General features: G+C 38.9%; 2 protein-coding genes across 2 annotated transcripts in view; one reads left to right on the forward strand and one right to left on the reverse strand.

Moving 5' to 3' along the window:
* FBXL13 (F-box and leucine rich repeat protein 13) overlaps window positions 1–25,354 on the forward strand; it is a 200,511-nt gene that overhangs the window by 77,429 nt on the left and 97,728 nt on the right. Inside the window, 1 exon segment of the mRNA XM_058570378.1 lies at window positions 21,267–21,319. Within this exon segment, the coding sequence (XP_058426361.1) occupies window positions 21,267–21,319 (53 nt within the window).
* Window positions 4,758–25,354, reverse strand: part of LRRC17 (leucine rich repeat containing 17) — an 86,566-nt gene continuing 65,969 nt past the window's right edge. The window contains exons 4-6 of the mRNA XM_058523919.1: window positions 18,175–19,082; window positions 10,073–10,228; window positions 4,758–5,559 (exon numbers count right to left, since the gene is read on the reverse strand). Of these exons, the coding sequence (XP_058379902.1) occupies window positions 5,162–5,559; window positions 10,073–10,228; window positions 18,175–18,946 (1,326 nt within the window). The 5' untranslated portion in view covers window positions 18,947–19,082 and the 3' untranslated portion in view covers window positions 4,758–5,161. The remainder of the gene's footprint in view (window positions 5,560–10,072; window positions 10,229–18,174; window positions 19,083–25,354) is intronic.

Here is a 25,354-nt window from a genome sequence, read left to right on the forward strand (position 1 = left end):
TCTCCTGACTAGTAATCAGTCTGTTCAGAATTTCCATTTCCTCATGATTCAGTCTTGGTAGGTTGTATGTTTCTAGGAATTTATCCATTTCTTCTAGGTTGCCCAATATGTTGGTGTATAATTGTTCATAGTAGTCTCTTATGATCTTTTGTATTTCCGTGCTATCAGTTGTAATGTCTTCTCTTTCATTTCTGATTTTATTTGAGTTCTCTCTTTTTTCTTGGGGAGTCTAGCTAAAGGTTTATCAATTTTGTTTATCTTTTCCAAAACCCAGCTCTTAGTTTCATTGATCTTTCCTACTGTCTTTTTAGTCTCTATTTCATTTATTTCTGCTCTGATCTTTGTTATTTCCTTCCTTCTACTAACTTTGAGCTTAGTTTGTTCTCCTTTTTCTAGTTCCTTGAGATGTAAATTTAGGTTGTTTATTTGAGATTTTTCTTGTTTCTTGAGGTAAGTATTTATCGCTATCAACTTCCCTTTTAGAACTGCCTTTGCTGCATCCCATAAATTTTTGTGTGCTGTATTTCCATTTTTGGTTGTCTCAAGGTATATTTTGATTTCTTTGTTGACCTGTTGGTTGTTCAGTAGCATGTTGTTTAATTGCCATATATTTGTGAATTTTCCAATTTTTCTTCTTGTAATTTATTTCTAGTTTCATACCATTGTGGTCAGAAAAGATGCTTGATATGATTTCAATCACTTAAATTTATTAAGACTTGTTTGTGGACTAATATATGATCTATCCTGGAGAATGTTCCATGTGCACTTGAGAAAATGCGTATTCTGTTGCCTTTGGATGAAATATTCTGTATATATCTGTTAAGTCCATCTGGTCTAATGTGTTGTTTAAGGCTGATGTTTCCTTATTGATTTTCTGTCTGGATGATTTATCCATTGATGTAAGTAGGGTATTAACGTCCCCTACTATTATTGTACTGTTGTCTATTTCTCACTTTAAGTCTGTTAATATTTGCTTTATATGTTTAGGTACTCCTATGTTGGGTGCATAAATATTTACAAATGTTATATCCTCTTGTTAGATTGACCCCTTTTTCATTATGTAATGCCCTTCTTTGTCTCTTATTACAGTCTTTGTTTTAAAGTCTATTTTATCTAAGTATAGCTACCCCAGCTTTCTTTTGGTTTCCATTTGCATGGAATATCTTTTTCCATCCCTTTACATTCAGTCTGTGTCCTTACATCTGAAGTGAGTCTCTTGTAAGCAGCATGTAGCAGGGTCTTGTTTTTTTTAACCTTTCAGCCACTCTGTGTCTTTTCATTGGAGAATTTAGTCCACTTACATTTAAAGTAATTATTGATAGGTATGTACTTATTGCCATTTTGCTAATTGTTTTCTGGCTATTTTGTAGTTCGTCTCTTATTCTCTTGGTTTCTTCCTTTGTGGTTTGATGACTTTCTTTAGTGGTATGCTAGATTCCTTTCTCTTTGTCTTTTGTGTATCTACTGTAGGATTTTGCTTTGTGGTTACCGTGAGGCTTACATATAACAACTTATATCTATAACAGTCTATTTTAAGTTGATAACAACTTAAGTTTGATCACATTCTGAAGCACTATATTTTTACTCTCCCCCCCACATTTTATGTTTTTGATGTTACATTCACGTCTATTTATCTTATGTATCCCTTAACTAATTATTGTAGTTATAGTTATTTTTACTATTTTTGTCTTTTAAGCTTCACTTTAGCTTTATAAGTGATTAGTCCACTACCTTCACTATACATTTACCTTTCCAGTGAGACTTTTACTTCCATATGTTTTCTTGTTACTAATTAGTGCCCTTTCTTTTCAGTTTAAAGAAGTCCTTTTAACATTTCTTATAAGGCTGGTTTAGTGATGATAAACTCCTTTAGCTTTTTCTTGTCAGGAAAACTCTTTATCTCTCCTTCAATTCTGAATGATAACTCTGCCAGGTAGAGTATTCTTGGTTGGAAGTTTTCTTCTTTCAGCACTTTAATATACTGTGCCACTTCCTTCTGGCCTGCAAAGTTTCTGCTAAAATATCTGCTGATAGTCTTATGGGGGTTCCTTGTATATAAAGTTCTTTTCCTCTTACTGCTTTTAAGATTCTCTCCTTGTGTTTAATTTTTGACATTTTAATTAAAATGTATCTTGGGGACTGGCCCCGTGGCTTGGTGGTTGGGTGTGCACGCTCCGCTGCTGGCGTCCCGGGTTCGGATCCCGGGCACGCACCAACGCACCACTTCTCCGGCCATGCTGAGGCCGCGTCCCACGTACAGCGGCTGGAGGGATGTGCAGCTGTGACATACAGCTATGTACTGGGGCTTTGGGGGAAAAAAATAAATAAGTAAAAAAAAAAAATTTTTAAATGTATCTTGGTGTGGGTCTCTTTGGGTTCATCTTTTTTGGAACTCTTTGAGCTTCCTGGATCCCTAAGTTAGGGAAGTTTTCAGCCATTATTTCTTCAAATAGCTTTTCTGCCTCTTTCTTCCTCTTCTTCTTCTGGGACTCCCATAGTACAAATATTAGTACTCTTGATGTTGTCCCGTACGTTCCTTAGATATATTTACTTTTTTTCATTCTTTTTTCTTTTTGCTGCTTTGATTGGGTGAGTTCCACTGCCTTGTCTTTGCGTTCACTGATACTTTCTTCTGTTTCATCTAGTCTACTTTGAACCCCTTTAGTGTATTTTTCAATTCAGTTATTGTATTCTTCACAATATTGTGTTCTGTGACTTCTGTTTGGTACTGTCTTATATTTTCTATCTCTTTGTTGAAGTTCTTGCTGTATGTTTATCCACTCTTCTCCCCAGTTCAGCGAGCATCTTTATGACCATTACTTTGAACTCTTTATCAGGTAAATTACTTATCTCCATTTCATTAAGGTTTTTTTTTAAGGTTTTATTTTGTTCTTTTGTTTGGAATATATTCCTTTGTTTCTTCATCTCGATTGACTCTCTGTGTTGGTTTCTTTGCATTAGGTGAAACAACCACCTCTCCTAGTCTTAAAGGAGGACCTCATGTAGGAGAAGAACCTTGTCATTCAACCCTGCCTTAGCCCATGGTTGTCTTCCAAACCTTTGTGATTGTCTAAGCAGCCTATTATATTTTTAATTACTTCCAGTAGTTGAGAGTGTGCCAAAACCTGCCATTGTTCCCAAGGGGAGGATCTCAGTCACACCTAGATTCAGACTGATTGGAAGCCAGACCCTTAGGCAGCAGCTTTTAAAGTATGCAAACATATACAGTCCTGTTGGACTGCAAGTGTAAGCTCCACTGACCACCAGAGCTAGGTGATCTGGAGTGTCCCCTGGGCAGCAGTCACAAAAATTGGGCTTCCAGATGAATGTAGAAGCTGTTTTCTGGGAGATAGAAGTGAGTTGCAGCAAGGGAGAGGGTGAGCACAAAGATAGCGTCCACTGGCCTATATTCCCTGATGGCAGCTCTGTCTGTCCCTCAGGCTGAAGCTCTTGGACAAGCAAATATGCCTCTTAACACAGATTTAAACAACTTAGATCAAAGACTCTCTCCTGCCAAGTGCCCTCACAGGTGTTTCTGGAAAGAAAGGCTTAAGCTTCCTAGTACCTATTCCTTTTTTGGGATCTGGTTTTGTAAGTTCTGATGCGAGGCAGCCATGGCCAAGGGTAACTTTTAGAATGCTCTGCAGCCCTGCACAGCAGAAAGGCCTTAGGCAGACCTGAATCCTGGCTCTGCCACCTGCCAGCTATGTGGCTTTGTCCAAGTTACCTGAACTCTAAGCCTTGGATTTCTCATCTAGAAAAGGCAGATAATATTTACCTACTTCAGAAGGATCGTTTGATAATTAGAAATAGGATACATGAAGCTCTTAGTACAGTGTCTGGCATCTAGTATGTGCTTAAGAAATGCTCATTGATATTTGTCATATACCATCTTCTATGCTTTGGGAATTTGTGCAAGTATCAAATAAAAGCAATTGATAAACTTTGTAGGAATAGCTTGATATAAAAAATGAAAATATATTCAACTCAGTGTGAAAAGGAAATCTGTATAAAAAGGAAAAAGTGGTATTTCTAGGGATATGTACATATTTCTTTTCATCTTATTTTTCTTTCTAATAGTATAGCCGACTATCAAAATGCAAACTGATGAGGTCAGTTTCCCCATATTTCCTCTTTTTTCTGATGATCTGTTTCTCTAGGTGAGCTAATTTTAACCTGCAAAACTAAGTCATGGGCACCATGACTTGATTCTCTTGGGCACCACCCCTTCCCTCAGTTGCCTCTGATATTACTTCCTCTTTTTTCATTCTGTTTCATCCCAAATCCTGACCCTGAATCCTAATTTCATCTTTTGTTTTATGCTCCTTGACATATTAGCTTAGCAGGAAGGGCTCAGACCCTTCCCCATTGACAGACAGTTTCCTAGTCTGAACTCTATTCAAAAACCAGTGCTGTTTCCACGTTCACTAGTTATACCTCTTCAGGGCTCATGATTCACACCACCTAACACTGCTTCTCAGTGTTCCATCTTCTGACCAGCCTCCAACATAATTCTCAGATTCTCTACTTATTGCTTGTGACAATTCTTCAGGTCTAGCTTGACAGTTTTTTGCAAGGAGCAGTAAAGAGTAGTTGAGAATCTGGATTTACCAGGACCTCATTTTGGAATGCACAGGAATCAGAAATGGAAATTTATTCAATGCATAAGCTGACTTATTTAAAAAGAAAAAAAAAAGCAGGGGGGTGCAGAGGGGAGAGAATTACATTTTATTACTAAGCATTTGTATCTTTTCATTTGGACCATGTATAGGTATGTACAAGCAGCTATCAAAAGGCATGTCAAAACAAACGAAGTTTTTTTTTTTTTTTTTAATTTTTATTTTCAAAAAGCAGTAAAAACATTTATATAGGACATTATGAAATTCTAATGCCATCATTGGGACCCAACTCCTGCAGGTTACCACTGTGGAATCGTCACCAAAAGCTGTTCTGCAAACAGGCAGGCAAGCAGGATGAAAGTATTCCCTTGATTACTCTAATTGTCACAACAATAATAATAAAAATAATTAAAGGAACTTCCTTCCTTTAACTGGAAAACCCTGCATAAATAGGCAACACAGTTAATCAAAATGTAAACATACCGTTTTCTGACACCAGTATAGCAAATACAAAACTAGTTGCAACCAGAACAATTTCTAAGTTATCCCACTATAGTGATTCTTACACTTTGCTTCTTTGCTGTGTGATCCTTATGTATTTTTTCCCATTCATCATCTTCCGTATCCTGGTCAAATATTTCAGGGTATGCTGGTAATTTGTCTTTGGGGCATTCTTCATAGTAACTCCGAACGTATTTCCCTACAAACCACCCTTTGTATTCTTCAGGCATTTTGCATTCCAGGCCATTATAGTGGACGTTGTAGTGGTGCTTTAACCAGTAGTAGAGGTAGTGGATGTTGTAGTCACATCTCCAAGGGTTATCTCTGAGCCACAAGAGTTTCAAAAAATACAAGTCTTCTAATACTCCATAGTCAAAGTTTTGCAGACTGTTGTTTGATAAATCTAACTCTTCTAAATGTGTGAGTCCTAAAAAAGCAGCTAGAAACAGAAAATATTTATTAAACCAATGAGTAATTGGGTTAAATGCAACTGTGTGGTACATTATAAGGACAAATATAAATGGAAAATAAGAGACTTAATTCTTCCTGTTGAAAATAAAGGAAAAGATTTCCCTCATCTCCTTTTTCTCAGAGCATTTACTTTAGAAAATTTGTAAGCACTTTCTCCTATCTTTGAAATGTGTACATCTCCTTTAGAAGACTAATGAGGCCTTCTGTCAGCTTTATGAGCCAGGAATGTCTTTCTCAAAGACCTGGGAGCCATCTCTTTGAAAGGTAAACATCAAAAGAGATAGCACCCCTATTTCGCCATTTCTGTGGGAGGGTAGGAGACTTGGCTCCAAGCTGCAAAAAACTACGTCTTGTTATAAAGATAGAAGTTTGTTTTCCTCTGGATAAAGCCAATGAGCTAACACAGATGGTCACCTCAATTACCAGGCAACGTTAGGGTGAACTGTGTAGGGCAAATGTGCTATCAAGTCTTTCTAGTTAAGGACGAGTTATCATTTATCCTGAAAACATGTATGTCTTGGGTTGTCTCTGCTTGGCTATATAAAGGAGTGAGATTTCTTTCTGCTTTGCAATCCCTTAGCAGATTGCCTGTGATGGGCATCACATTCTGGTTATGCAGTAATAAAAGTGTTTTTTTCCTCTGCTACTTTTGTGGAGAGGATTTCTATGTTTGGGAGAAGATTTTGGTTTTAATTATATTTGCCTAACAGTATACGTGTCTAAATGTGAAATTCTGAAATATGTTTTTACTCAAACAAAGCTTTTCCCTTGATTGATTGAATTGACTAGAATACAATATTTTATTTGAAAAATCAGTTTTAAGTTAGCTTTCTAAAAAATGTATTTTGGGCTTATGTGCACTTTTATATTCACTGGAAAGATGCCACAAAAAAGGCATGAATTAGGAAAATATTTCAAATGTAGGACGTAAGTACATACAATAATGAAAAATGTATCTAGTGATGATTTGACAGCTCCCTGGGATATCAGTACACTCTGAAAATGCCTACAAACAGCCTATTCCCACTTTAGGGAGACGGAATTATACTCCTGTAGAGTCCAAAACCAAAAAAATTTTATCAACATTTTGAAAACATCTGGTTGTGTTTTGGCAAGCTGTGGTAGCTATCAGTTTTGAATCCATATGCATTTAATTCTGCTGGAGGGTGGGTAATTAAAACAAATATCAAACACATAATGTAAAATAAGACAACAGAAAGCGCTTTTTTTCCCCTCCAGGAGTAAAGAAATCTAAACCTAGATTATCCCTATTTCAGTTGCTGTGGACTGACCAGATACTGTAGAATTTATAGGTCAATCCTGATTTCACATAATTTGTTTCTATTTTAAACATTTTCTCATTACTGTTTTAAAATACTCAGAGCATACAGTGTCCTTTGGAAAATGTGCTCTCATACCAATACCATTAACCATTTTCATATCATTTGTTCTCAGACAAAACCCATAATTCCCCCTAAAAAGAATTCTTTCTATTTTGGTGCAAAGCAATGGCTTGGGGGTGGGGTGAGTAGGGTAGGGAGGGCAGGCGGCTGGGGAGGAGCAGAAGGTCAGCCCTTGTAATGACAGTTCTGAAGACATTGCATTTTTTTCTATTTGCTAACATTCAGTGAGTCAATTATCTCACAATTTACTTTTTTTAAAACAAGTCAGCTCTTCAGATTGAAAGCATGTGTAAACAATCCTGGATTTTATTTTGAAAGTGTTATAGTAGTTACTTAGGCCATATATATTCAGGCTCTTGGAAAAGCTAGTTTTCATTTGTTTCTTAAAGGAGGTAAAATCCTTAATAGGGTGTCTTCTTTCCCTTTTCTCCAATAATGTCTGGCATTTTATGAGACTGTTACTCACACCTTTTAAAACTGGTGAATCTCATTGCATGTGTCTACCTACCAGCATAAGTCATTAAAGTGAGTCTGCTTTGGCAGTGTTTCATCTCAAAGGCCCTGACATATAGAAGGTCTTTTATTTTAAAAGTTCTTTAGGTCATTTTGACTTATTTATGAGCTGAGATACTTTTTTGTTCCAGAGAACATACCAAGGAAAGTGGTTGGCACTTGGTAGGTGCTTAATACATGTTTGTTAATGTAGAAAATACTTTCCTGGGACTGAATTGAACAAAGGAGAAAAGAGAATATGACTGCTGATAACAGAGTTCATGTTGTATGTCAGCAAGGAAAACACATTGGGTAGGGGCCAGCCCCGTGGCTTAGCGGTTAAGTGCGCGTGCTCCGCTGCTGGCGGCCCGGGTTCAGATCCCGGGCACGCACTGATGCACAGCTTGTCCGGCCATGCCGAGGTGGTGTCCCACATACAGCAACTAGAAGGATGTGCAACTATGACATACAACTATCTACTGGGGCTTTGGGGAGAAAAAGGGGAAAAAAAACAAAAAAAACAAAACAACAACAAAAAAAACCACATTGGGTAAACAAGATTAAAGGTTTTTGGGAGATCCCAGGGATGAAAAAGGAATCCTCACAATTATGGGAATTTCATAACTGATGCAGGAAAAATATCACTAAAAGTCAAAGAAACCCATTTTGTACTATTATCTATCTCCGTATTGTCTTCTCTCATTTTTCTTTAGTTTTCTTTACATACTGTAGTTCTATTATAATTAAAACATTTTTGCACCATTATTCACTACTTGAATAAATTTAACTTAGGCTATATAATAAATAACATTTTAGTCTCTTTTAGAGATAGCTTTAAAACTTGTTTGCATCGATACTTTTGATAGTTGGTCAGCTGAGGTTTGCATGACAGCCTCAGAAGGAAATCAGACTTGCCCAGGGCTCTGTGACACGGCATGCTTGTCTTGCAATTCTTTGGTTCTCATGAAGCAAGAGAGCGTCTCCACCTTGAGATTCTTCACACTGTGGCCTGGCTTTGTGGAGACTGGCTACCAGTCACTGACCTGCACACTAATACAATGATTGCTTCATTTGGGAGAAGAGTGTCTCTGCAGTATTCTTATTCACTATGAAATGAAAACTGCTTTTGACCTCACAATTTATAGATACTCCCAGGCTTACACCATCTATACATACAAGCTAAGGTATAAGTGTGGCACACTGCTGTTCTCTTGGGAAAGTTTTTAAATTATTATTTCTTAATATTTTTAAAAGATGTTATTAATACTAAAATATGCCTTTGTAGCTCCAGAACATTCACTCTCAATTTTCACATCTACAGTGTTAAAGTCCTAATGTTCTTTTAAGGGTATTAAATGAGTATTAAGAAAAGTAGAAGTAACAATTGTCCTCAAAATATTTATGACATTAACATTGCATTATCAATAGTACCAATAATCATTTTTACAGATAGGACTTTTCAAACTGAGGTAGCACTGTGAAGGCACACGTGTGTGTTACAAATCTGATCAATATTGCAGTAACTCTCAGTTCTTTCCAAGTCCAGTGTGTTAACTTACCACGCTCATTTGTGCCAGAGGCTTTGCTTAGCAAGTGGAGAGGAGATTTAAAGGATGGAAAAGAGAATTGATCTTGATCTAGGATTGGATAAAATATGTCTGGCTCTGGTTTAACCACACTTTATCTTAATTTATGAGCTTGGTGCTTAGCAGATTGTTTCAAATTTACTTTAAACAGGTTGGGACTTAATGAACAGCAAAGAAAATGCCAAATCTGAATTTCCCTTTAAAAATCACTACATGTTTGGGGCTGGCCCCGTGGCCTGGTGGTTAAGTTCGATGTGCTCTGCCTCGGCCGCCTGGGTTCAGTTCCCAGGTGCGGACCTACACCACTCATTGGCAGCCATGCTTTGGCAGGGGCCCACATACAAAATAGAGGAAGATTGGCACAGATGTTAGCTCAGGGTGAATCTTCCTCAGCAAAAAACAAAAACAAAAACAAAAACATCACTACATGTTTAGCATATTATTGACTACTAGTCACATATTCTTATTTTTTAAATCTATTCTACAAAACACTTTTATTTGGACCAATTGAATAACCGTTGCTTAGTAATATATAGTATTATATACTTCATAAAGCAACATTTTGGCAAATATTTCTCTGAGTGCCAAATTAATTCTAATTTAAGCATCATGTTTAATTTAAATTCAAACTTTATTAATTTAGTTGTTTTTTGTGTGTGTGTGTGAGGAAGATTAGCCCTGAGCTAACATCCGATGCCAATCCTACTCTTTTTGCTGAGGAAGATTGGCCCTGGGCTAACATCTAAGCCCATCTTCCTCTACTTTATATGGGATGCCGCCACAGCATGGCTTGACAAGCGGTGCGTCACTGTGCACCCGGGATTCGAACCTGCGAACCCTGGGCCGCCGAAGCAGAGCATGCACACTTAACAGCTATGCCACCAGGCCGGCCCCTTAATTTAGTTTTTTTAACGCTAAATTGTATTTACTATAAATGTTGCCATAGAAAAATCAGAGAATACTTAGTCACCCGTTTAAAGGGCTCTTCTGTGGAACTTACCAGGATCTATGAATTCAATGCCATTGCTGCTGAGATTTAATTTTTTTAGCTCATGAACATCTTCAAACTCCTTTGGTCGAAGTTGTTTGATTTTATTGCATGATAAGTCAAGCTTAACAATATCAGGAGGGATGTTGTTTGGAACTTTCTTCAACTCTGGAAAAATTAATAATTTCAAGTTATCAGGCTCTCCTCTCACCCCCATTTTCTCTCTCACTCTTACCTGTGGTTGAAGAGTCAGCTCCTAAAGAGGAAAGGGATATCTAAAGCCAAAGAACACTGGGATAAAAAGCCTTAGTAGGGGCTAAATTCCACCAAAGCCCAGCAAACCAGGTACATCACACTTAGAGGAGCAGATACCATTCCTTGCTGAGCTGTTCAGAGAAACTTCCTAGAGGCAGCGGCAAGAAGTCAGGAGGAGGACACAGGCAGGGCCACTCAGGTGGCTGTCATGAGGTGAAGCAGTGGGGTTCACGCCTGGCTGACCTTAGAATCACCTGGGAAGCTTTAAAAACAAGAATACTAAAACGAAATGAAACAAATCGAACTGCTCCATACCCCTCCCATTTCTCTAGGAGTTTTCACTATTAATTATTGCTTCTTTGTTGCATCTTCATTTTATCTCTCTCCTCAGGCTTCTTCTGCCAACAAATAAGCTCAGGTCTCTCCAACCTAAAAAACAAACGAAAAGCTCTTGACCTTGATGACCCTCAAGCTGTTCTTATTTCTCTTTTCCTTGGATGCTAAAATTCGAGAAAGAGTAGTCCTGACTTGCTGCCCCTGCTTCCTCATCACCCACCTATTCCCTGCATCCTTGTGACTTCCATGCTCCAACACACCCTGACTCTTCCTGGGGCACAGCAGTAACTGGACTCCTCGGGGACAATAAGAAGAACAATCGTGCAGCTGCTGCTGCTGCTGCTGCTGCTTCCACTATTACCACTACTACTACTACTATGCGAAAAGCCTCTGGAAGAGGAGCTCGGGTTATTTTTCACAGGTGAACAGGAAATCAAGATTCACTTAATTTCTCTCTTACTATTTATGTTTGCCTTTAAATCATGCTTTAAAAAAATATAAAGTGTTTATTTCATGTTTTAGCATAATACTTGCCCTTCCTCTTAATTTTTAACAAAATATTCTGAAGAGGTTTTATTCAATTTTAAGTAGGGCAAGTGAAGCCTGTGAAGAGAAACAAATCTGTTCCCACAAAAGAGAACTAGAAGCAACGAATAAAATGTCCAGCTTGACACCTGAGAAACAGCATGACCCAAAAGCTTTCTGAAGAAATAGAAATTTTTTGAACTGGTTACAGTAAAATAAGTTTATGAAAGGTGGTATCCATTTATCCATAATGCTCCTTTCAGTACACAATAATTGAATCGCTGATTATTTCTTCCAAATATTAGAAAAAAAACCTCTGATATTTATGATTTTTTAACCCAAAGTATACTTACTTTCATAAAGACTCAGGCTTATTTTTTCCCCTCTTTAACAGCTCAGAATCTATGATCTTTAATGGAATGGTATTGGTAGTATTCTTATTAATGTTAAATTTGCTTTCTCTTCGTCATGGGATCTTAGCCTCTTAGTATCTAAGTGCAGGAACTGTTCTAGGTGCTCTAATAAGTATTAAGTGCCCAGAACCCTATGAGCTAAGCACCATTATTATCCTCATTTTACAGATGGAAGAACTGAGGCACAACTTGCCCACAGTCACACTCCTAGGATTTAAAGACAGACATGCTAGCCCCAAGAATCTATGCTGCTAACCACTATGCTCTGCTGCCTGTTCCTGGTACTTTTCTGCTTAATTTATGCTGTTCCCTTGCCTAGAATCCTCAAGCTTGGCACGTAGGGTGAAGTGGGGGTGGAGGGGCAACTGGGGTGGAGTCAGGATATTGGGATGGCCATGAGACCCTTCAGGCTCTATATTTAAAATGACATCTCCTTGCTTCCCAGTGGGCAATAACAGTAACAATAATAATAACATTCCCTGCTTCTTCTCCATGGTAGTTATCACTATCAGACATTGTGTACATTTTACTAGTTTTTTTCATTTTTGCCCCCTCCTCGCCATGGGAGCTTCACGAGGGATGCTTAGAACAGTGCCTAAGATTTCATAAATAAATAAGTGGTATGTGGCAGACAGCTTCTAAAATGGCACCCAATGATCCTCTCTACTGATATTCACACCCTTGTGTAAATCGTTCCTCTTGACTATGGGCTGAACCTAGTGACTTTCTTTTAACAATAGAATGCAGCAAATGTGATGGGATGTCACTTCCATAAGTAGGTTATAAGAAATTGTGACTTTTATCTTGCTAGCAGACTCTCATTTGCTGGTTTTGATGAAGCAAGCTGCCATGTTGGAGAGACTCACATGGCAAGGTATTAAGCATGGCCCCTTGCAAACAGCCAGCAAGAAACTCAGGCCCTCAGTCCAACAGCCTTTAAGGAACTGAATCCTGCCAACAGCCATATGAACTTGGATAAGGATCCTTTTCCAGTTGAGCCTTCAGCTGAGACCACAGCCCTGAGCCCTGGTCAACACCTTAGTTGCAGCCTCGTGAGAGATCCTGAAGCAGAGGACCCAGTGAAGCCATGTCTGGTTTCCTGATCCACAGAAACTGTGAGATAATAGAAGGTGTTGTTTTAAGCCACTGAGTTGTGGGGGAGTTTGTTAGGCAGCAATAGATAACTAACACATAGCAAATAATAAGACCTCATTAAATGTTTGTTAAGTTTAATAATTCAGGAATATTGAGGCCTCTTATAATAAAAGTGTTTTGAAAATTTGGGGTGATGTTATTTCAGTCCTCTGATAAGACATTATTCTGTTTGACCTAGAGCTGTGTCTGCCAACATATTGAAAGGTGAAAGATTTTAAGACTTGAACTTATAATGTTGCAACAGCGAGGTAATCCTCCCTTTAGGATCAGCAAGACCCTAACTGGAGAGCTGTATTCTCTCTTGGTCACTACATGTAAACAAGGAGATGGAGATTCTAGCAAAAATTGACAACCACAGAGACAATTGAGGACAGTCAGAAGAAATTAATTTCTTGACATTTAGTGTTTGAAATAATTATTGAGAATGGCTGTGGCATCTTCTTAGAAGGCTTTTAAAAGCAGAATAGAGTTTTATTTCAAAATACCCGGGATTCCACATCTCACTTCCTCTGCTGCTACCACACTGGTCCAAGCTACCATCACTTCTTGTCTGGATTATCCCAATACTGTCCTAAGCCCATGTGATCCTGTTAAAACAAGTCAGATCATGTCATTTTTCCAGATAGCTTCCCCTCCTCCAGATGGCAGAATCTTCCAGTTGCTTCCCATCTCACTATGAGTAAAAGCCCAAGTCCTCACCAAGGCCCTACAAAGCCATTAATGACTGTAGGTCTTCCTCGTTACCAGAATCAGCATCTCCTAGGTTCTAGAAAGCAGCCTGTTTATCAGGACTTGCTTGCTGAATCCACATCTGCTGGGCTGGACATGAGGGTGGATGACAGAGACCTCCCAAGCAATGACTGTAGGACAAGCTAATGTGGGCTAACCACAAATAAATGGGTAGCAAAAAATGTTTATGAGAACACTCTGAAACCCGGCTTAAGCAATGTGGCAGACCTGTGGATGCTGGAAAAGGAATATAAATTGCAGAACCAATTTGGGCGTTGTTAGCAGCACCCTGGGTAAAATAAGATCCACAAGTAATACCAGGAAATGCAAACCAGAGCCTTTACTAGTACGGCTTAGAGAAATATGGAAAAATCTTATTTCTTGTATTGATGAGTAAAAACAGTTCTTTACTTCTTTTACCTTAAACTTGAAAGAGAATTGCAAATATTGACGTAAAGTATATTTCTCTTTGATAAAGATTATATAAATACAAATTTTCCCAGGCCAGAAATCAAATTTGGTCAACGCCCCCATTTCTAGACCAGGTACCACATGATTATTTGCTGCTACCCCAAATTCTTGGTAAACCCTGAAAAAATACCATATTTAGTTGATTATCACCCCTGACAAGCCTTGCCCCTCCCCCAACCAAACCTTGCTGATTTTGAGGAGGAAATTGGGAACTTTTCTCCATGTAATTTCCCATTTAGCAGGCTATCTTGATTGTCAGCAATGTCAGAACTACTCTGAAGGCTTGCTAGTGGTAGGTAAAGAGACATAAATGGCCCTGTTTATTGCAAATAAAAAGTTCTTAATTATTTTTCAAACCAGTGGTGAAATTAACTTCAGAGGCAGCTGGGAGGAATTTATGGGCACAATTCTCCCCAGCCCTAATCTTAGAATTAAAATGAATTCTTAAAAATGGTGAATTATTCTGGTAAATGTGAAGCTAAAAGGCAGTTTTAAAACTCATACTTGCATGGATTTTTGGCAAATCCATTTACCTCAATATGGCATAAACTTGCCTTTCAAATAATCTCACATTTATTCCCTTTGAAAGACTAAGTTTTGTTGGCAAAGTGCCTGTCTCCCAGTGAATAGAGCTATTATTTCTGTTTCTTGCAGTCAGATGTTTAAGACAAAAATAGTGATCTTTGAGGTCTATGTGGTCAAACTGGCACATATTAGGTACCCTATGCACAGCATCTAACTCATCATCTGTCAGCTGGGAAAGGCACCACTCCCGAGTTGGGGGAATCTGTATTCGGGTTCCCTGTGTGTGATCACATGCATGGTGTATTGTACGGAGCCTAAGAGCAGGGTCCAAGACCGGGAGGAAGCACCCAGAAAGCTCTTATAAATTCTTCTTGGTTAATAGATGTGTCCAGAATCTTGAAGGAAGAGATGACATTGCATGCTGGTCAATGGTTTGGGAACTGCTTGGGGACTGCCTTTGTGACATTAGAAGGGCCACTTAACCTCTCTACCCCTCAGTGTCCTCATTTATAAAATGGGGATAACAATAGTACTTCTTTTAAGGTTGCGAGGAGTAAATGACATAATGCATGTAAACTGCTATGTCTTAGGCACACAGAGCATTTAGACGACAGCTCTTATTCATTAATATCACAGCTAGTTCCATTCTTGATGGCATGTTTTAGGCTTCTTTAGATCCTACATCTAACACATGGAGCACAATCAAAAGTATTACTACACTCTGGCAGGGAGCTAGAGATGAACATTGTTGAATATTTATTCTCAGTATTTGACATTTATCTATTTATGGAATGGGATAAGGAAATTAGAGTGGATTAAATTCAGATGGTCATACTTGAATTCTAGCCATGATTTTTAGCTACTATGTATTTTTATTTTTAAATTACTGCTTTGCAAGAGCAAAGAAAGCAGCTCAATTATTATCATCAACCTAAAGCACACGGCCCTGGGCCAGGCAGTACCAAAGGGAGTTTAATAGACAAGACCTTTGCTTTTAAACTCAAGTGAATGAACACTATAACAAGAAATGAAAAATAAATAATCAACAGAATCAATAGATTTATATCAACCATAGTGAAAGCAATTTATATTAATGATATTAAAAGACAAAAGTACCCTGCATTTCACAATCTAAAAAGCGTAGACTCTGATTTATGTAGCTAGTATGTGGAGCGACTTGAGTTGTCCTTTAATGTATGATCCTATATTATATATTCTAACTGTGTATGTCATGCAACTTTCTTTATATTGTTTTCCAGTAAGTAATATGTGTATTTTTAAAGCAGAGGGGATAAATTTATGGAGTGTATCTGCAAAGTTGTGTTTAGACAACAGTAAGTAGAGGAAAGAAAGCAATAGAAAATATATTTGTATTTTTGTAAGTTGATTTTGCCAAGAGAAAAAGAGACAAAAAATATTGTGGAAAAAAAGACAAAGGCAGCAATAGGCTCACTGGGGAGGGAATGCCCCAAGAGTAGAAAAATGGGAAAAAAGAAAGATATTTCCAGGGCCGGCCTGGTGGCATAGTGGTTAAGTTTGTGCACTCCACTTTCGCGGCCTGGGGTTCACAGGTTCAGATCCCGGGGGTGGACCTACACACCCCTCATCAAGCCATGCTGTGGTGGCATCCCATATATAAAAAACAGGAAGAATGGCACAGATGTTAGCTCAGGGCCAATCTTCCTCACAGACACAAAAAAGAAAGCTATTTCCTAACACGTTCTCTCTTCTTAAATTACAGTGTAGTCTAGCTGTAGAAGTCTTCGATTTTGCGTTGATGGCATGTTTCTTGGATAATTAATGAACTTAACTGTACCCACTTTCTCTTTATCCCTTGAAGCAGCAAGTGCAAATTAACTTTAGCTTGAGGATAGAACTTCTGCAATATCAAGTAATTTTTCTAAACCAGGTCTAGGATTAGTAGCTTTGTATTAGTTTCTAAAATAGATAATTCAAGTTGTTAAGCATCAAAGAAAATCCTAGTAGAATATGCTCTTCGGCATGAAGCACTAAGTACTCACCGTAACCATGTCAGGGAAATTCCACCCAATCTGGCTACAGAGAAACCACATAGACTGAGTTTTCTGCAACTCTTTAATGCTTCCATTAATTCTTTAATTCTTTAATGTTGAGGCAGCTGCTTGTGTGAACGTGATCAGATTAATTCTGGAAGACAGCAGGCTCAGGTAGAACAAAGTTCAAATCTCAGCTTTGCTGCTTGCCTGTGAGACCTCAGCCAAGTGACTGAACCTCCCTGAGGCTCATTTTTCTCAACTGTAACTACTACCTCCTGGAAGTTGTGGACAGCAGGTGTGTGCAGTACCCGGAGCATGGCAGCTTCTCAATTAATGAGCGCTTTCCCTCAAAGTCAGAGGAGCCCATAACTGTATCTCCCAGCTTACAGTGTAATTGCTCTACTATGGCATCAAATTATATACAGTTCACAGGGCGTTGTAGTAAGCAAAGCTTTTCGTGCCACATGGCCCTGGTGTGATCTAACCAGGTGCCACCTTCAGAGTCAGAGAGAGGGGGACGAGACTTGAGCACGACTTTGCTGATAAATGAACAAATTTACTCCTGGCTCAGACTGCCTGCTTCTTCAATGTCAACAAATTCCTACCTATAGTTCCCTGGAGAGGAGCCAGAGTCTCTATGTTCCTCTTAACCTTTCCTTTCTGTTCTAACGAAACAAAATAAAGCCAAACCTCCCAAAATAAGTGGAAGGAATGACGTCGTGCTGTATATGACCCTAATTCAATGACATCTGACATTAATTTAATATTACAAATATGTTATTCATCCATGCCAGAAATGAAACAGATAGACACTGTCATCTGGCTTGTTATCCTAGTGTAGATTAGCGGTTCCCAGTGCACACTTTGAGAACGTCTTCACTCACATGTCAAGCGCACTACTGAAATCTCCCATTTGCTTTCTTATTTCATGAATTTATCCTATATATGCAAATCCTGCACAGTACTAGCCCAAGATAGTGTGGGATGTAAAATCCAGGAATGAATTTCAGGAAGTAGGTGATATTCTGAAAAGATTTCCTTAGTCTCATAGTTCTTGGATTAAACATTTTCAATCTTGTTTTTTCAATTTTTTTTTGCTTTTTGGGAGGTAATTTGGGAACAATTAAGACGTTAGGATGTTAGCAAGCGTTTATTGAAACTTTGAGACTAAGTCATGAGAACTACAGATTCGCCATCACTGCATCCTGCTTGGCCTCCCTCTCGCAGTGCTCTCACTTGTCCTGTTCTGCATCTGGTTTTCCTTGAGGTTATCATTTCCCCACGGACACACACCATGTTTTGTCTTTAATTGCTATAAGTCAGGTTATACAGACAGAATTTGCGCTCGTTTTCATACCCACTGGTTTACCTACATAAATTAAATTACATTGGATTTGAGATGAAGGGAATTTCTTCTGGCCAGAGCTTGCGATGAGCGAATAAGAGTAGGACCCAAATGGCTGCCCCTCCTGAGCATATCTCCCACCCTCCTCTAATGTCCTCAAATCACCAACCACCTTGAGTTTGGACTCCAGAGAAGCTTGGAGTAAATTCCCTTGTCATTGAGGAAAGATTTCTGGTGGAAGTGACACCAGAAATTCTAAGGCATGGTGGGGTGCAGGGAGGGTTATAAGATTCAAAGAGCACTTTTAATCATCCATGAAAACGAAAAAGTAAGGAATTCACAAACCTTTCCTTTTGCAGTCCAGCGTTTGTATGGGAAACACATAATTGTGACAAAGTGTCGAGTCCACCTCAGGCTTGATGACTGGGGGTCTCCCTGACACTTGGGGTTTCGGGTCCAATTCTTCTTTTTCTTCTTCATTACATAACTGTTCAGATTTAATCTGCCGCAGTTTTTGATTTTTTAGTTCTTGTGGGCTTTCACACTTGGCATAGTTCCCCAAATTCCGGTTCCTTGGAATCTGCAGCATTGAAATGAGCGTTTCCATCTCACAGGTACAGCGCCAGGGGTTATCATACAGACGCAGGTAGCTCAGGAGGGGTGTGTAGATGAACACCTCCTCTGTCAAGACTTTGATCTGGTTGTGCTGCAGTAACAGAGTAGTAAGTTTATTTAAACCAAAGAAAGCCTCACTCTCAATTTTGGAGATCTCATTCTGTTGCAGATCCAAGCTTTTTAGCTTTTTAAACTTGGAAAACATGTTGTTCTTCAATATGCGGATCTTGTTTCTTGCTAACAGCATATGCAGCAAATCCTGAGGCCAGCCAGGCAAGACATAAACTAGTTTTCTTTCTTGACAATCTAAGTATTTCTCGTGAAGATACGTGTACACTTCGCAGGAGAGGCCTGATGCATAGCGTTTGACTGGGTTGGAGCCGCTCCGGCCCCTGCCCGCCCGGCCATGATTCACTCGGTTTCTCACACCCCCAGGGCTTGCCTTGCGGAGCTCAGCGGCTTTGCAAAAGAAGAGCAGGATTATGATGGTAACCACACGCATCCTGACATCCACCTGGCCCCGATTACTTGGTGTGACAGATGGAACAATGAAAGTATTCCTTTGAAATCCAAGTTTGGGTAACCTTAACTAATGCAGTTGAGGAACAATGAGACCCAGCTGAGGTACCGTGGCGTCCCTGGGTTGCAGGAGAAAAAAATATTTAGTTAAGGACCATGGTCACTGTGTTATTTGACAGATAATAGCAGCTTTTTTTAAAGCAAAGGCATTCCAGTTAATAAAGGCACATACAGAACAGTAGTGTAGAAGGCTCCACACCCTCCTACTTGCCTGGTGTAGCAGCTAAATGTTTGGGCCCTGAGTTTGAATCAAGGCTCTCCTACTTGCTTAACTGTGTGACCTCAGGCTAATTATTTAACTGGATCTTCAGGATCTGTAAAATGGGGCTGAGGATCTTCTAGTATTGCTGGGAGGATTAAACGGGCTCATGTGTGTAAGACTCTTCACAGTGCCTGGTCCAGGGGAAGTACTCCACAGTGTTAGGGCTTAGCATTCTGAAAACTGAAACCTGTAGTTTATCATCACACTGGATTCAAGAAATGAAAGGGATTCTCCCTACAGTCTTGAGATGTGCAAACAAGAGTAGGACTCCAATGGCTGTCCCCCTGAGCTTACTTGTTTCTTTCCTTTACTGTCTCCCAATCACCAGTCATGTTGAATGTGGGCTCCAGAAATGCTCAGGATACATTGCAACTGTCCTTGTCATCTCCTGCACATCTTGGCTCACACGTTGCCTTCTCTGACTGCTCTATTTAAAGTGGTACCTCTTCCCACTTGCCCGCCACTCTCTACCTCCTTTCTTGTTTTATTTTTCTCCAGAGCACTTATCACCACCTGTCAAGGTAGGTATTTGACTTCTTCTGTTTACTGTCAGTCTCCCTCAACTGGGATGTAAATGCCATAAGGGCAGGGATTTTTGTCTATTTTGTTCACTGCCGTATTTCCAGCACCTGTAAAGTTTCTAGTGCATAGCAGGTTCTTGATAAATATTTGGTGAATGCATGAATTACTCTCAAGTAACTATTCGATAAAAATATTAATCTCATAAACTTAGTTATTTTTTTTGAGAATCCATTTTTTTTCCTTAATAAGTATTAATGATAACTTTCGAGATCTGCACATTTTTAAGAATTATTTTCATTTTTTTAATTCTGAAAGTGGCTTTTGTTTGCATTTATTACTTAGAACATAGTCCATTCTTGGCAGAGGAAGAAATGTTCAAAATGGATTTATAATTAATAACATTTCTGTTGTTATTATTGTGGGGCTCTGTGGTTATGAGCAGCAGATGTGTTTTCTAGTCATTGCAGCAGTGTGAACGCCAGGATCACCCCTTGTCTGGAATTTTCCTGCCTGATGGGGTCTCCTCCACCCCAAATGCCTTCCGCCTTCTTTGCCTCAAGATTCCTCCACACTCTTTTGCATCCCCTCCCCTAACTGCTTCTCTTCTGTCTCCAGTGTGGAGTTTCACTTACTGTCGGTCTAGGACCCAGAGCACTGATTGTGTAACACTTTGCTGTCTAGCTCTTTGTATACATGTCTCGTCTTCCCTGCGAGACCATAAACTGTGCACTTGCCTCTGGTCCCAGAGCTAATCAGGCAATTGGCCTCTCTGACCCTTTACTTCTTTATCTGCAATTCACTGTAAATTGTATGTAAATCTAACCTAAAAAAAGCAAAAATATTTTGTTAATTATTATATATGCTGAATTATTTATGATATGCATGCTGAAGTATTTGGGAGGGGAAGTGTGCTGATGTCTGCAACTTATTTAAAATGCATAAAAAATAAGATGGATTGAGGGATAGAGAGATGGATCTACAGGCGGATATGTGATAAAGCAAATACAGTAAAATATAAATTATAGAATCTAGGTGGTGGGTATATAATTCTTCAATTCTTTCAACTTTTTTACATGTTTAAAAATTCTCATAATAAATTGTTAAAAGGAAACAAAAACCAAAAATGAACAAAAAAGTCATGCCACAGAAAAAGCAAGTTGGTTTTCCTCAAATGCTTCGAAAGCTCTAAGTATATACTGTTTTCCCCAAAGTAACATTTTTCTTTTTTCCCCTTCCTTCTGTAATCCTCAAACAATAATAAACATGTGTATATATTTTATTTTTAAAGCCAAAAGAAATCATTTTTCTGAGAAGAGTAACCATATACTTAGAAAAAGTTACTTGCCAAGGTTTTTGTTTGTTTTCTAATGAATACATTGCATTGAATGTAGGATGGAAAAACTTTAAGTTTAAACATTTGTAATATGTTGTTTAGTGATGTGTAACTTGTTTGAGTTAGGTCTCTGTAGAAATTTGCAAGAGCTGAACGTCTCTGACTGCCCGATACTCACGGTGAGTATGAGAAGCTTATTTTACTGTTGTTTATATAGATTCAGGCTGGCTACGTTGGAGTGCTAATACACAGAGGTTTTGCCAAAATACATGCCTGTGTGATCATTTAGGATTAAATATGGAAAAAGGCAAACTATGTTAAACATTGGCAAGAAATTTTATCCCATTTGTATAATGCTGTTATTAATCATGTAGATATATCCCAAGGTTAGAGTCTCTGGAAAGTGGAAACTTTTCAACAATTACACAAAAATGAACTATATTTATATGTAAGGCCATGTGTGTATGAGACAGAAAAAACTGGGTCCCAGCAGAGACAATAGGCTCATTTTAGTGGTCTTCATGGCTATCATCTGTGGTGCCAAAGAAGACGGAAATGAACGTGTAACCCTAGCCAACTCCTTCCTGGTCCCTGTATCCAGGCTTTCTTCTACCTCCAATATGTCTTCCACCTTGTGAGCACATAAGACTCCTTCTAAAAGGCAGATCTTACCATTTCACTCCCATCTTCCATCATCTATACATACACTTGTCATATACACTATTGGGTAAAGTCGAAGCTCTTTAACATTACTGTACCTTGGAGACCCTCTGTGGTCTTGCCTCTGCCTCCCTTTCCAGCCTCCTCTCCCTCCAATTCCTGCATACACAGTTTCAGGAACCACAAGCTGCTATGCTTTCTTGGCTGCACGTGCCAAGCGGCTCCTTGCAGTTTTGCCTTTGATCAAGCTGTGCTCTTTGCTTGGAATGCCCTTCCCTTTTGTCCTCAGTGCTGTTCTCCTCTTTGTCAGGCTTTAAAGTTTACTTTAGGCACCACCTCCTTTACTAAGACATCACTGACTCCCAGGGCTGGGTTCGCCGCTGCTCCTCTGGGTTCTTATAATAGGTAGCCCTTATCACAGTGTTTCTGCCTCCCCCACTAGCCTAAGACGCCCAAGGGCAGGAGCTGTGCCTCATTTTTTGTGGTAGTGATAGCACACAGCACAGACCTTCGCGTAGTAAATACTCTATAATATTTGTTTAATGAATGAAACTATATGGAGATAACAAGTAGGTAATGGACAACATTGGCTAGAACTTGAGATTCCATCTTGGGTTGACACCTAGGTATAAGTCGTACTTAACATTACAAAAGTGAATAACCTCAACCTAGAGAGAGAGAGGTGTGAGAAGAGAAGAGGATTTAGGATTGAACCTTGGGGAACTCTGACTTTTAGGAGCAGGCTGAGAAGAAGAAATAACAAAGGATCTTAAGAAGGAGCAGTAAGAGAAGTAGGTTGAAAACAGAGAGGTATCACAAAAGGGAAGAGAGTGACGAGTTTCAGAAGTGACCAAAGTGAGCAGGTAAGAGGAGGACCGAGCAGTGCCTCCTGGATTTGAGAATTAGAAAGTGACTGGTGACTTTTGCTAGAACAGTTTCAGTGGGATATTTGGGCAGAAATCTAACTGTCGTGAATTGTGAAGTAGACAAGAGGTGAGAAAATGAGGCATTAGGTATAAGCTGATCTTTCCAGAAAAGTGACTAAAGGGGTGGCAGAAGGAAAACAGAGGCAGGGAAACCTGTCTTAGGTATTTAGAGGCTGGTAGAGACTCACTTCAAGCAACTCATGGAGCAAGTGCCTGAGGAGATAGGAGGGAAGAGAATGAAGAGCCTGATTGTGTCATGCCCCGTATCAAGCACCAACTCCAGGATGGCGTCCACACCCCTTGGCACAAGTGAAGACTTCATAAATTGGCTTCTCCTTGCTGCCTCCCCACCCTCATCATTATAGTTCCTTCTTTCAAATTTCTACTCTATTTCATTCTTTCTGTGGATATTTTTAGTACCTACTATGTTAAAGATATAGTTATCTTTATATATGTATGAAGATATACGGGGAATTTATATGTTATAAAATATAAGTGTTATAGGGAATTTAAAATGAGTCGAGTTTCAATTCCTGCCCTCAGGGAGCTTCAGTTCTGCGCTTGAATAAAAGATTATATTCTTTAAATTTGACTTTCTAATAGGAAAGTCAAAACAATGCCATCTGCATTGAATTTGTGAACATCAAAGTCTTTTTCAATTTTGGAGTCTAATAATATACAGGGCTGATAATTTTATCCAGCTATTTGGCTATTGTTTTTCCCTTTGAGACATAGACTGGGAGACAGGTTTACATTTAAGGAGTTGAATAACATTCATCCAAAAAAGTTTGATTTCTAAGAAGCTTGCCTTATGAATATATTACATTCAGAAATACTTGAGTGCATTGTGGACAAATTCATAAACCGTTCTGCAATATAGACACTCAAATAGTTTTTGCATGTATGTGCTCAAGCATTTGGGGATTGAACTTTGAGTTCTTTTAAATACTGGGAATAGGATTTATCTGAATTTGTTTGGATGTCCAAGCTCCTCCAGACAGGAAAATGCAGAGAATGGTTTGCCTCCTTGTCCTAAAGGGAAAATCAGATTCCTCTGTGGTACATAAAGCATACTCCATCTTCCTCTTCCTGCCCACCACATTTTCATCTTCTCTGTGGCTACCTCTCTGAGGGTGTATAAACAGCTTTCTATTCCATCCTTGCCCCATCTCATTTGCATTTTTGCCAGTCTTCCAGCATGTGCACAATCGCTTTGATTGGCACCATGAACATTTTTGAAGATAGATTTTGTTTGTAATAAACTACAGTGCCACACATTATGATCGTTCTCTCTGTTCCTGCTGGGAAAATTGTACTGTACATTTTTTATCTATCCAAATCCTACATTTTGGCAGTGGAGTATCTAGAAAAATTGCTGGCAGCTTGAATGCAGTGGCAAGAGTACAGTGTTTATCAAAAGCCCTGCACTTGTACTCACGCAGCACTGGCACACAGAACCTTTCCTACAGCAGAACTACAGTTCTACAACTTAAAAAAGAAGCTTGTGTTCTCTGTAAGGTGTGGTTTGCTGCCCCTATAAATCAACCAATTCCTATCCCATGCGATAGAACCTCTGACCTGCAGGATTTTGTTATTTTAATATCCATGACTCCAAGAAATAGCTCGGAATAGAATGTTAAACATTGATGATCCTGCTGAAAATAAACTTTTGCCATCCTTAGTGGTGTTGGGGGTGGCCATATTGACCATGCAGAATTCCTCCCCAAACCACATCTCCTAGCCAAGTGACAATTTACCTCTTCCTGCAACGGCCTATTCTTTCTAGGACCAATGTACCACAAATATTTAAAACTAGCTGACCTCTCCAGTGTTTCTGGGGAGACTCATCAACCATCATTAAATAAATAAAAACCTGCTGCTACTCATTCTAGAGCATTTTGTAAGTAGTTACCCATATGAGAAGCTGTTCCATTGCAATCAAAGCTTGCAATTCATCTGGTCTTGTAAATGTCAATTTGGGGCTCATGCTTGAAATCAGTTTGTTCTGTCTCTTTCATGTCACAGTCACACTATTCTCTTGTACCTCAGTTTCAGCTCTCAGGAGAGAGTTGCTTGAATCTTTGAAATTCTCCCCCACCCTTCCCCCAACACTGAATTTCCTGTCCAACATGTATGTAGCCTATATTTTACTTCAGGCCATCTCAAACTTACCATAAATTTGGTGAAAATCTGTTTAGCTGTTTTACTATCTTCAGTAACAGAACTACAGAAACTTAATTACACACATGCACATACATCTAAATATAAATATATATGTATAAATATGGACTAACTTTTAATGAAGTCCAGTTGAGAGCATTTACTATTCCTGTCTTTCAGAATGATTTTAGTGAGTTCAAAAATGGATTTGTTTTTAATCACTTTTGTGCTTCTGAAGAGTCAGGAGTGTTTGACACTTTGACACTTGAGCTCCAACTTTTGGTCACAGAGTTGAACTTGTAAGGGTTCAAATTTTCATGAAGCGTCATTGTGATGGAATGGGACTTTATTTTCAAAGAAAAGGAAAGAGGGAGTAATGGAGCATCAAGCAAAACCATCACCTTCTATTTAATTTGATTTACAACTAATATCAGAATATGAAGAGACCAAGCCAAGTCTTGCATATAC

Source organism: Diceros bicornis, chromosome 3, assembly GCF_020826845.1.
Source record: "Diceros bicornis minor isolate mBicDic1 chromosome 3, mDicBic1.mat.cur, whole genome shotgun sequence".
Lineage (NCBI taxonomy): Eukaryota > Metazoa > Chordata > Mammalia > Perissodactyla > Rhinocerotidae > Diceros > Diceros bicornis.